Consider the following 13,927-nt stretch of genomic DNA (forward strand, 5'->3'; position numbering starts at 1 on the left):
CATGACAATCCAAACAAAAGGCAAGTTTTTAAGAGTCGAGTCTAAAACCTTTCAAATATGAATCTGAAGTCTGAATCAAATAAATGGGAAGCAAGAAAACCCTAGGACGACACCATATCTATGGTTATAAGTTGATCGAGTCAGCCGATTGAGAGAAAACTATGATTTACCAACACATCAGGTGTCTTTTTCAAGAACAAGGAAGTATCTTGTGCTGATCGAAACAGTCCTTAGAAATCTCCAAACCAGAAACTGAGTGTAGGGTTAGGAAAAGCTTGAGAGAACCCTTCAATCTGGAGAGAAAAACTCAAATCATAGGCTGATGTAGAAGGCCTGAAGTCCAAAAATATTGCAGTCCAAAAAAGGAAACTGTATAGTGTTGCCGCCCCAAGAAGATCAGAACTCCTTCGAAAACTTCACCAAATCAGATGTTGTTTGTAGGGAGAATAGATCAGGTCTAGGCGACACCAGATCTGAAGTTTGGCCTTGAACCAATGTCTCCCAAAAGAGATATAATGAAATCTCTCCTGCTGGTTGCACAAAGAAGAATGAACAGAAAAGGGTTGATCAAAACAGCCCTAATACAACAGAATTACTGCTTCTAGTGAGGTTCAAGAGAGAGAAAATAGATCAGAGAACAACCTGCTCTGATACCATGTCAACACTCTTGGCTGAATAGAGAAAAGAAAAGAATAATCTTAGAGGTGTTAAGAATAATTGACCCCCACCTCAAAGAGTCTCTTATATATTAAAAGATATGTACAATTACAAGAATGCCCATATAGGGCTGAAATAGAAAAGAAGAATAAGATGTATAAGTAATATACAACAGGGACTATGCTAATAAGATACATCAAGTTACAAAGTCTCCAGAAAGATCAATCAACAGTATTGTTGATTTTAAAATATTGGCAAGACAAGGCGTGGACAAAATTCAATTTTATTGGGGCGGGGAGTGGTTTTTCAATGAGGAAACATGTAAATAGAAAGTCAAAAACAACGTTTACAATGGGGCAATAAATATTGTAATATGAAGGGTGCTTTAATGTAGGAGATAAAGAATCAAATTTGGAATTTTCTGAAATTTACTGTATTTGTGTATATTTGGACATTATGGGTATTTTTGTCATTTTAACTAGTCCCATGTAGGGCAATAAATATTGTAATATGAAGGGTGCTTTAATGTAGGAGATAAAGAATCAAATTTGGAATTTTCTGAAATTTACTGTATTTTTGTATATTTGGACATTATGGGTATTTTTGTCATTTTAACTAGTCCCATGTAGGCCCGGGCTATAACATCTTGTTCCTCTAGTTTAGTAGGGCTTGTCTTTCAATTTTCAGTTTATTTGCATTAGTAGATAGAAAGTTATTATGTTTCTTGATGCACAAGACAAGGAGTGGCATTTTTGTAATTGTGGTGAACAGTGTTCCGGGCCACACATGTCACTCTATAAATAGATTTATTCTCTTCCTTTTGAAGATAATGAATGAATGAAGATTTATTTAGAGCTATCTTGCAAGTTTGCTGTATGGAGTTATTCCTACAAACCCTAGTGATTCCTTAGGATTTCTCTCTCTTTTATCTTCCTCTACACTCTCACTCTGTTTCTGACTTGTGATAGTTTGTTCCAGCCCTACTGCATCATGCTTGCTATGTACATCATTCACCATTCTTTAATTCATGTCAATTGAATGTATTGCTCTACTTGACAGATTTGAACCTTTAACTATGATTGTAATCCTGCAACTTCACTAAACATTTGTAATTCATTAAGTGGATTACTAATTGTGGGAGTAGGAAAAGTTTTGGATGTGTTTGGAACGTGTTATTTTACCAGCATCACTTACTTATTTTTCTCTTTTAAACGTTAAAGTACTCCAGTCCAGGTGCTCATTTATTGTTCTTTATCATTGTTGTCAATTCTCTCTCTCTCCCTCCCTCTCTCTCTCTCTCTTACTATAAATAAAATCTTATTTTGTTCTACTAATGTTGTTATCCTCATAAATTTCACTTTTTGTACAATATTACTTATTAAATGCCTCTCTCACAAACTCTCAGTTTTAAGAAATTGGCTGCCATTTGGAAAGATGAGATAGAATGTCAGAATAAGAGTGCCAAAAAAGAACAATCAGAGGTTGTACTTAATTGTGAAACTAGAGAAGCTGCATCTTATCAAGAGAAGGAAATCGTGGGTGCCATCAAAGACATCTTCAAACCAGCAATTGGCTTGCATAATTTTAAAGGACTGCAGAAATATTTATTGGCTGGAGAATGGTTCTATCAGAAAGCAAGAAAATTGGATGCAAAGATCCATTGCTTTGAAAGTCAAATCCGGCGGCCTTATTTTCATGTAAAGCCACTTGATGCCAATCAGTTGGAAAATTGGCATCACTATCTCGACTTCGTGGAGATGCAAGGAGATTTTGACTGGGTATAGATTGATTCCTCAATGTTGTACTTGGTTGGACCTCTGGTTGTTGCTTGTTAGTATCTAAAATGACTCTTTTGTTAATGACAGACTGTAAAACTTTATGAGAGATGCTTAATTCCCTGTGCTAATTACCCTGAATTCTGGATGCGGTATGTGGAACTTATGGAAACTAAAGGGGGAAGAGAGATGGCAAACTTTGCACTTGTTCGAGCAACACAAGTTTTTCTAAAGGTATTGATCAGAATATCCATGATTTATATTTTTCAATTTCTTATTTACTTTTCTTTCATATTTCTTGGATTCTGTGATTCATTTTGTTCTGTTTGACTCATGGAACCTTTGCATCTTAAATTTTTAGCTGATGGTTGTTTTGAAAAAAATGACTTTAGAACTGATTTGTTCTAATTTTCTCCAATCTTTGATGCTATCCAGCATATTAGACTAATCAAAATCATCATTAATACTATAAAAAATTCTTGATGTTGAATTATCACCCTGAACCTTGGAGATCTACTTGAAGGACCTGGGGCAGGTTGACCTTAATTGCTTGTTTCAGCATCCTTGGTTACATCTGTATTTGTTAACAGGATGCATTGTGGAGGGGATGAAAAAGTGGATACAAAGAGTCTAATTGTCAATGTATTTATTTAAGGATTTGATTCAAATGATGTGAAATTACTGATATAAGAAGAATATGGCCCTACTAGGGATGGTTATAGAGATGGTCGTTAGAGACAGAGAAATTGTGGCATAAGGTTGTGGCTAGTATTCATGATAGGTTGGTCAATGGTTGGGATGCAGGTGTATCTTATCGGGCAACTCTTGCATCACTGTGGAAGGCTATTCATGATTTTCTCCATCAGTTTCTCAACTTTATTAGGTATGACATCTATTCTGGAGACTCAATAAGGTTCTGGGAGGATGCTTGGGTTGGTTCTCCTCTGTTAATGGTTTAGTTAGCACTGGTTCAGTTCTAGGTCAGAAATAAGACAGAAAGAATAGACAACAAGAGAAAGAGAAGGAGAAGAGAATAGAGAGAAACGGCTGGAGAGAAAAAAATCACTCTCCAGCCAACCACCTTTTTATTTATATGTTTTGAACTTTTAAGGTGCAAGACTTTTATGTCCCTAATTATAAACTAAGATAAAAGAGACAATGCAACTATTAATAACAAAACATAAAGACTAAAATTCCCTCATGACTACTGACTCTAAAACTCCCCCTCAAGCTAGTGATATGTAATATGTCATATAACCCCAGTTTGTTACATATGTAACCCACTCTTCCTTGATTCCACTAAACTCATTTTCTCTTACAAAGTGTGAATCAACCTCTATGTGCTTTGTTCTCTCATGGAAAACTAGATTAGATGAGATGTGGACTGCGTTGGGCTGTCAACTGAGGACCCCATCTCCTGTAAGAGATTCTTCAACCACAGTAATTCACATGCAATGTGTGCCATGGCTCTGTATTCAGCTTCAACACTGCTCCTTGCTACTATAGTCTGTTTCTTACTCTTTCATGTCACCAGATTCCTTCCAAGAAAGGTATTATACCCTATAGTGGATCTTTTGTCAAATATTGAGCCAACCCAATCAGCATCTATGTAACCTTCTACCTCAAGATTCCCTCTATCATGTAGAGATGCCTTCAATCCATCAATCCCCATACTATCACTACAAGTTATAACAATATCATCTACATATACCACCAACAAAATTTTCCCAACTTCAGTCTCATTGTTGAATACTGAGTGGTCAACTTGATACTGTTTCATACCAAAGTCTTTTACTTGTTCACTGAATTTTCCAAACCAAGCACAGGGAGACAGTTTCAACCCATAGATTGCCTTCTTGAGTCTACACACTTTACCATCCTCCCCTTGAGCAACAATCCTTGATGGTTGCTCCATATAAACCTCCTTAAGAAGATTACCGTGTAAGAAGTTATTCTTGACGTCAAGCTGAAATAAAGGCTAGTCATATATTGCTGCTAAAGATATCAGAACCTGGATTGGTCCAATTTTGGCAACAGGAGAGAAAGTTTTTGTATAGTCTACTCCATACAATTGTGAGTAGCCTTTTATTTGATCAATGACTATAAACTTTCATTAAGATTAGGAAAATGGAATGGTATAATGAATAAATGTACATATAAAGACAATGAGAGATAAAAGGACTTATCTCTTCCTTAGACAACACCCCTTTCTTACAATTGTGCCCAGAATAGATTGTATTAATAAAAGGAAAGGTACACGAGGAGATGTACATACTACAACAAAACCAGCAAAAAGAAATTACGAAGGCAGATTTCTTTCACTGTACAGATTTTCCCTAAAGGTACCTGATTTAGCTAAACCATCAGCTGTAGTATTTAGTTCTCTGGGAGTCCAGATTAAATTTACAATTAAGGTGTTCAAAATGTCTCTGGCCTTGGACAGGTAATGTGCTAGTCTCCAAGGGCCTGCCTCCTCCTCCCCTAACCATCTTATTGTGTTTGCAGAGTCTCCTTTTAGAGTTAGAACAAACCAGCCATTTTCTTTAGCAATTCAAAGACCAGTGAGTGCAGCTAGGATTTCTGCTTTTGATGAATCAGCAACCCTGATTGGGCCACTAATTGCCCACTTAATGCTTTCCTCCCTTCCTCTAAAAACTTTGCCAATCCAGGGTTTCCCAAAGCACTGCCATCAAAATTTAGAGCCAACTCTGGTATCAACTTTATAGGAACAACAATTGACCTGCTAGAAGATCCTGGTGAGGAGAATAGAATTTCCCCCAAACTTCTTTGCAAATCATTCAGAGATAAGCCTTTGAGCTCTGTAGAAAAAGAGGCCCATAGATTGCCCAAGAAAGTAATGTGGGAGAGTAAATCTTCAAATGAGCTGGTTTTGTTTTCAAAAAGGCGATTGTTTCTTTCTTACCAAACACACCATAACACCATTTAGGTATGGAAACATTTGGCTGGAAGACCCTACCTTTGTAGAAAAGGTTAAACGTTGGTGACAAGAGGCAGGGGGTAGAGGCTTGAAGAAAGGGGTTAACTTCTTGAGGAAGCTTGAGGGTTTAAAGGAGAAAATAAAGGCGTGGAACAAGGATACTTTTGGTAAAGTGGAGGAAATCAAAGAAGAAATTATTTCAAGGATTGAGGAGCTAGATAAGAAAGAAGCTCTTAGAACTGTGAACAGTAAGGAAAGAGAGGAAAGATGAAAGTTAAAATGTGAGTTAGAAAAAGTCCTTAGGAAGGAACAGATTTCTTGGAGGAAGAAATCTAGATGCAAGTGGCTGTTAGATGGGGGTGGCAATACAAAGTTTTTTCACTCGCTAGCCAATGGGAGAAGAAGATAGAATCAAATTGCTAGGCTAGAAGTGGATGGCCTTGAGATAACTAGGGAGCAGGGGATTATCAGAGTTTTTATGGATCACTTTAAGAATGTCTACTAGAGTCAAGGGGAGAGGAGACATTTCCTACTAGCTGTTCAATGGAATAGAGTGCCTAAATCTAGTGTGGTGTGTCCAAGACTATACAAGTTAACAGAACAACAAGTCTCGATAGCCCAATGTTATGAGTGGAGAGGGGAGCAATTGATTTTGAACCCGAAGTTCAGAAGGCCTCTATTAGACCAAGAAGTGGAAGAGTGTATACCACTGCTGGAAAAATTAGAAGGAAACAGCATTTCTAGAGATATAGAAGATGGTCTCTGGTGGAAAGAATGCAAGGAAGGCAGATTCACAGTCAAGTCATTCTACAAAGCATTAATTAAAGAAGAAAGGGGTCTAGATCAGATAAAAGGAGTATGGGGGAATCCAATACCCCCTAGGGTAGAAGCTTTTGCTTGGTTGGTAGCACATGATAGCATCCTCACCTCTAGGGGATTTCATCTGACTAGTTGGTGCTATTTGTGCAATCAGGAGGAAGAAACAGTCTTCCATTTGTTCTTCTCATGCAGCATAGTAAGCTTCATATGGAGTTTCTTCTCTTTTCTATTTGGGATGTGTGGAGTTGTGTTCCTTTTGCAGTATGTTGGTCTATTTGGAGGGAGAGAAACAGAAGAGTTTTCGAGAACAGGTCAAACAATATAAAATACATGGTAGCTACACTGTCCAATCTGATATCAGAGTGGGTTCTTGGTCTCCCAGATTTTGATCAAGTCTCCAAAGCTGGTTTATTGGAAAATTTCTGGAATTCCCTTGACTTACAGCCTTGTAATGTAGAAGCCTTTTCAGTTTAATATTTTGAGCATGTACTAGAAGTATGTACTTGATGTATTTGGAACCTTGTCTTTTAATGAATTTTTTATTGACTCCTCAAAAACCAAAAAAAAAAAAAATAGAGTGCCTGAAGCTTATGGCTGCAGCCTTAGAGGTGGAGTTTTCTATAGAAGTCAGAGAGGTGGTTTTCTCAATGGAAAGGTCTAAAGCCCCTAGAGCGGATGGTTTCTCTTTAGCTTTTTACCAGGAGTGTTGGGATCTCATCAAAAGAGATTTGTTGGAAGTGTTCAATGATTTCTATGTTGAAAGGGAGATTTCTCAAGGTATAAACTCAACTTTCATTGCCCTAATTCCCAAGAATAAGGAAGCAAAAATTCCAAAGGATTTCAGACCAATAAGCCTAGTGGGAAGCCTCTACAAGTTTACAACAAAAGTCTTAGCCGGGAGACTAAAAAAGGTATCACCTTTGGTCATCTCACAACATCAAGTTGCCTTTGTTGAAGGAAGACAGATCACCAACCAGGTATGGGTAGCAAATGAATGTGTAGCAAAGAAGAGGAGGAGAGGGAGGGACTTGGTGTGCAAGTTAGATTTAGAGAAGGCTTATGACTTTGTGGACTGGTCTTTTCTTTTGGAAATTATGGGGAGAATCAGGTTAAGGGAGCAGTGGAGATGTGAATGAAAGGATGCCTTAGTGTCACGGTCTGACACAGGCTTAGCCTTGCCTACGCTTGGCGGGCTTATGTTAAGGGACACCATCGTCATTTTTGCCTGTAAGATTTTTGGGAAAAGTGATATTATCTTCAGGCAGACCACCAAAAGCTTAACGTACTCTTTGAGGAGGGGTGGTCGACCTCCTTGGGTGCCTAACCTTGGCACTCCTAGACCATCATCCCTTGCGGGGTGGCCTTGGTTAATGGCTAGCATGGCTACCAGGGTTCCTCATGGGCGCACACATGCTCATGGGGACAGTTCATGGACCGGCACTGCACTGCCAACACTCAAGGGAGGCTTGGCATGCGGGCCTGGCTCAAGCATGACCCTTCACCACGCCAGCCCCTTGCCCAAGCTGAGTGAGCTACCCCATTGCCCATAGCGCACGGGTGTGTTCCGGCCCAGCGGTTGCCTTTCATCATGGCACACAGGTGCCCACATCATCGGCATACAGGAGACCCATCACATCGGCGCCCCATAGCCTCACATCATGGTCTTCCCCCTTTAGCACGTAAGCGGCGCCTCCCATGGACCGGCCAGAGCCAGCCGAGTGCCCCGACCATGCGACTTGAGGTCATGATCCAATGCTACTGACCTTGGTGGAGCCATCTCATCGGGCAACTCCTAGCCTCCAAGCACACATAAGGCTTGTCCTAGCCTACCTTGGCCTGGACACCACACGGGTTTCTTCCGCTGTAGAACTACCCCTGTGACATTAGTTTAGTGCAATACTCGATCATGATTAATGGTGTGGATAAAGATTACTTTCTAGCAAAAATAGGATTGAGACAAGGGGATCCCCTTCCCCCCCTCCTTCCTTTTCACCAGGGGATCTCCTAAGTAGGATGATTATGGAGGCTGATTAGAGAAACCTTTTTAGAGGATGGAGGATAGGAAGACTTGAGGTGATAGTCACTCATTTGCAATTTGAAGATGACATCATTTTATTTTGCGATGGAGGCAATCAAGAGAGTATAAGGAATTTGCGTGAAAGTTTAGGGAAAAAGTTGTATAGCAGGGATTAATTTGGAAGATGGAAGTTTGAGAGAGCTAGTTGAGCTTGTGGGGTGTGGTCAAACAATGACCATTTATAGTACTTAGGGTTACCTTTGGGAGGGAATCCAAGATCAGAAGTCTTTTGGAAGCTAGTGGTGGAGAGGTTTACAAGGAAGTTGGCACTTTGGAAGAGGAATTATATATCCATAGGTGGGAGAATTACCCTAATTAGAGCAACTCTAGAAAACTTACCTGTCTATTTCCTATCAACCTTTAGAATTCCAATTAGAGCGGCAGGACAATTAGAAAAACATGCGAGGGATTTTCTCTGGGAACTTGGGGAGGAAAAGAGGGATCATCTAGTAAAGTGGGAACAAGTCAATAAAACAAAGGAAAAGGAGGGTTTAGGATTGGGGAACTTAGTCCACAAGAATACTTCTTTGTTAGGAAAGTGGCTTTGGAGGTTTCCATTGGAAAGTAACAGGCTATGTCATAAGGTTATAGAAAGCATTCACAAGCTAATGAACAATGGCTAGGATGCAAAGATAGCCCCCACATCTTCCTCGGGCTCTCCGTGGAAAGTAATTCAAGAGGTATACCGTATATCCTATGTTTTTTAATCTCATCAGAGTTGATGTGGGTTGTGGTGCTAGGGTGCTTTTATGGGAAGATCTCTAGCTGGGCGATACTCCTTTGTGCTCCCTTTTCATTGGTTTCAAAAGGGGTTTGAGGGATAATGAATGTGAGTTCCTTATTTGTTTGCTTGATACTCTCAAGTCAGCTACTTGGTTCAATCTTTGGAGGACACTAGAGTATGATCTGCTTCTTCCGATGGCACCTTTACCTGTGCTTCTTTCTTCAATACCCTTGTACAAACTCCTATTGGGAATGAGAATTTTCCAGTACAAAAGGTATGGAGCAAGCCCATTCCACCAAAAGTTCAAGCTCTATGTTGGGAGGTGTTTCTTGGGAAGGTGAACACCTGTGACATGCTTCAAACAAGGAGGCCGAATAAATGCCTCTCCCCTCATATGTGCATTCTTTGCTCTGTAGATGGTGAATCCCTGCCCCATTTAATGATCCATTGCCCTTTTGTGCTTTTTGTTTGAGAATCTTTTTGCTCTCTTTTTGGTTGTGGGTGGAGTGCTCCCCAAGATGTAGAACCCTTCTTTGATCCAAACTTTCTTAGGCAGCCAACAAAAAGAGGAAAGGTTATGTGGAAATTAGTAAGGGCAGTGGTGGTGCAGACAATATGGGAGGAAAGGAATGTAAGAAATTTCAACTAGAAGTATAGGTCAAAAGAAGATCTAGTGGAAGCCATAAAGATAAAAGTTGCAATATCTGTTTTCTAATTGCTGTGATTCTGTATCTAATTCTCTTAATTGAATAAAATTCTCATTTTTATGGTAAAAAAATTGTGCACCAATAAATTTTCCCCCTGTTTCCAAGATCATTGCCCCTCCATTGCCAGATGAAATCGATTGAACTTCTAGGAAAGAACAAGCTGTACCCTGCAAAATTAAGGAAGTAGAAGCAGATTTTTGTTTCTGGGCAATGAAGAAAGAGGTGAATTCACCTTCTTTCAGACAAAAAGGGCAAGCATGGAGGGAGATAAAAAATCTGCCTTTGTTCTTCTTCTGAACCAAGTCACAAGTGTTGATTTTGTAGAGGCAGGTCAAACAAAGAAAGAGACTCTAGGTGGAATATTGGAGCACCAGACCCTCTTGTGGGGAAAATTAGAGTTGGAGATTCCCATAACCAGTGCTCTGAAGGACTTAGTTGAGAATTTGCCATCAGGTTAAAGTTTCCAAATGCGTTGGTCTGGGTTTGCTGAGGAAATGTAAACTTCACTTAGAGAACTTGAAAGGTTTACTGTCTCATTAATCTCAAAGTTTCTTAAAGGTCTTCTGAGATTTAGATTCCAGTTAATTCCAGTTAATTCCAGAGGGCAAGGATTGGATACAGAAAGTAACAGTGGCACCTTTGGAAAGAGAAAGGTTGAACAGGCGAGGAAAAGTGTTGGCCAAGGTATCTAGGCCCACCAAAGGTCAGTCCTGTTGGAATGTTAGCTTTATTTATTATGTTTGTATTCTGCTGAGTTAGGGCCAATTTTTTCTTTTGTTTTTTATGCTGTAACTTAAGTAGGGGCACAAGGGTCCTTTTCCTTCTAATTATGGTCGCCCTATATATATTAATATAAGCTGGCGCCGCCAGCACTGTAGCAACACTATAGCAGACTCCAAATCTCTCTCTTCTCTCTTCTCTTCTCTCCTCTCTTCTCTCTTCTCTCCTCTTCTCCCACCTCTGTTCGGCTGTTAATATGGTATCAGAGTGGTTCTGTTAGGCCTGTGAGCAGATCGAACAAGCTTCAACCTGCTGTCTTCTTCAATTGAGATAAAAAAAGTGGAGACCTACGACTGGTACAGATTTTTTTGTGTTTTTTTCCTTTTCCTTGGTCGTGTACCAAGAAGAAACTATATGACTCCAGACTGCTGAATGTTTTCTGAGAAGCTGTGAGGTTCGAACCTCTTTTTTTATGGATCGTGTGATCCCATGTCTGAGAATTCAGATCTGTAGGTTGTGGATGACCTGATCTTTTAACCCTTGTGGTGTAACCATACTGGTTTATGACCCCTCTTAGCAGTTGATGTGTTTGGGGTGTCTGGAAGTTGGTGGAGTGTGACTGCTAAGTCAGATCATCTCTGAGATCACCCTAAAATCTTGCCTTTTTTGGACGATCTAGGCTGGTTTGTGGTCAGATTGTGTCTAGATTGCAGTGTGTGCATGTGGGCTTCATCCTTGGTGTTTCTAGGACTGTTTGTTTGGTGATAGGAGGGATCATAAGGTGTGTGTAAGGTCTGAAAGGTGTTTGAATCATGTCCTCTGAGAATTCTGCACCTTTAGGAATTTCAGGAGGTCAAAATGGAATGAGTGGGGGGATGGATATGAGTTTTCCCATGGCTGTAATCCCCTTTGATGGACTAAACTATCTTGAATGGTCAAGGGGAATTAAACTTTATATTACTGCTAGAGGTAAAATTGGGTATATTAATGGTAAAACCAAGGAACCAAAGATTGGTAGTGCTGAACATGACAGATGAGACCAAGAAAATAGCATGGTGATGTCATGGCTCTTGGTTTCCATGCTGCCACAAGTAAGGAAGACATTTATGTTGGCTGAAACAGCTTGTGAAATATAGGAACAAGTAAAATCTACCTATTCAGAACAGAGACACTATTGCAAAGATATATCAATTACAAGTAGAATCCTCCACTTGCAAGCAAGGGGAGAGGAGTCTCTTGGTGTACTATTCAAACTTGACATCAATTTGGAAGGAACTGGATCATTATCAAAGTGTGAATTGAAAGTGCGATGAGAATGCAAAGGCCTACAAATCACTTGTTTCCCAGCAATGGGTATTTGCCTTTCTTTTGGAGCTGAATCCTACATATGAATCCATGAGGGTACAAATCTTAGGAAGTAAGAACCTACCTTCAGTCCAAGAAGTTTATTTCCAAGTTCGGTCTGAAGAGAGCAGAAGAAGTGTGATGAATTGTACAGAAGGGGAACCAATTGCACTAGCTGTCCAAGGGGGTACAAGTTCAAATGTTGGAGGTTCTTTTAAAAAGGGAGATTCATAGAGGAGAGTGGATGACAAAGACAAACTTTGGTGCACTCACTGTCAAAAGTCCAAGCACACTAGAGACACATGTTGGGATCTTCATGGCAAGCCGAAATGGGCTCAGGAATTAAGTAAGAAGTCTGATCCGAGTAAGAAGCCAATCCAACAGAGTCAAAAGAAATATAACTTAGCAAATGTGGCATCTCAAGAGACTAGTCCCATGGTACCCCAAGAGCGACACTCTGGTTCTGACCCCAAGGAAGAGATCATCAACTCCTTTCGTGACTACTTGGAATTATATGGTAGGACACTTCGCCATATGGATTCTGGCCCTACTCCTTCTACCTCCTTTGCGTCTACATCAGGTAACACTGCCACTGCCTTCTATGTGTCATCTCATACATCTGATTCCCCTTAGATAATTGACTCTGGAGCCTCAAACCACATGACTGGTAAGTCAGATTTATTTCAGGCATATAACCTTCTCTCTATGAGAGATAAGGTGAGACTGGCTGATGGGTCTTATTCCACCATAGCCGGTCAAGGAACCATCTCCCTTCCTTTTTTTTGGTCTTGCCCTCTCTAATGTGTTGCATGTTCCTAAATTACCTATCAATTTACTTTCCATTACCAGTATTACTCATTCCTTGAATTGTTCAGTGACCTTCTTTCCTTCTTCGTGTGTATTTCAGGATTTGACCTCGGAGAAGACAATTGGTAGAGGAAGCATGGTGGACTCTACGTGTTGGAGAATAAAGTTGGTCTTGTGGCTAGAGAGTTTTTAAGTTCTTTTAGTGAGAGTCATGCCCATTTGTGGCATAATTTTCTTGGTCACCTTTCGTTTGAGTCTTTAAAACTTATGTTTCCTGAGTTGTTTAAGTCTTTGTTAGTTAGTAAATTGCAATGTCATACATGCCAATTGAGAAAACATTGTAGAAATTCCTTCCTTTAAGAAATAAAAGATCTGAATTTCCTTTTCTTATTGTCTATTCTGATGTTTGGGGCCCTATTTCTCTACCTACTGAGATTGGATATAAATATTTCATTACTTTGATCGATGACTATTCTAGATATACTTGGGTGTATCCTATGTGATCTAGAGATGAAGTGCCAAAGATTGTGAAAAACTTTCAACGAATGGTTCACTCAATTTCAAATTGAAATTCACATTTTCCAGTCAAACAATGCAAAAGAGTACTTCCATAGTGATCTCACGGAGTTCTTTGCTTCGTGTGAATCTCTTCATCGAAGCTCTTGTGCCAGGATACCTCAACAAAATGGTGTTGCTGAAAGGAAAAATCATCATCTACTTGAGGTAGCTCATGGTTTATTACTTAATATGAATGTTCTGAAACATTTTTGGATGGATGTTGTTATGTGTGCTACATATATCATCAACCGTATGCCATCTCGGCTACTAGAGTATAAGGCCTCGCATCAACTCTTGTTTCCTACAGCTCCGTTGTCCCCCATTCCAATGCGTGTCTTTGGGTGTTGTTTCTTCGTTCATGACTTGTCTCCTACTCGCAGTAAACTCGATCCTCGTGCCACTCCTTATGTTTTTCTTGGTTATCCGTTATCTCAAAAGGGTTACCGTTGCTACGATCCTGCTTCACACAAGTACCATGTATCCATGGATGTATCATTCTTTGAGAGTCAACCCTTCTTCTCAGTTTCTCCTCAGGGGGAGAGTAGGGTTGAGGAGAAACACACTCAGGTTCAACTACCTCCTCTTCCCGACCCTTCTCCATTTCGGGTCTTTCTTCGCCGCCATAATAGCCAGCAGAGTTCAAGAGCCATGGAACTTGAAACTATGCAGCCAATATCATTGGATTCTCTAGAGGTAGATCCTCCTCATCAGCCAGGTACACTTGTTCCCAATGATATGCCTGAATCTCTTAACATTGATCCTCCTGTTGTTAATGATCTTGATGTTCCTATTGCTAAGAGA

At 39.9% G+C, this 13,927-nt stretch overlaps 1 protein-coding gene across 5 annotated transcripts in view; it reads left to right on the forward strand.

The window, feature by feature from the left end:
• Nucleotides 1–13,927, forward strand: part of PRP39-2 (Tetratricopeptide repeat (TPR)-like superfamily protein) — an 89,141-nt gene that overhangs the window by 59,431 nt on the left and 15,783 nt on the right. For all 5 annotated transcript variants that reach the window (XM_088974575.1, XM_088974576.1, XM_088974578.1 and 2 more), the window contains exons 5-6: nt 2,063–2,435; nt 2,523–2,666. In XM_088974575.1, the coding sequence (XP_088830701.1) occupies nt 2,063–2,435; nt 2,523–2,666 (517 nt within the window). The remainder of the gene's footprint in view (nt 1–2,062; nt 2,436–2,522; nt 2,667–13,927) is intronic.

The sequence above is a fragment of the Nelumbo lutea genome, chromosome 3 (assembly GCF_056320005.1).
Source record: "Nelumbo lutea isolate HS-2025 chromosome 3, American lotus-T2T, whole genome shotgun sequence".
Lineage (NCBI taxonomy): Eukaryota > Viridiplantae > Streptophyta > Magnoliopsida > Proteales > Nelumbonaceae > Nelumbo > Nelumbo lutea.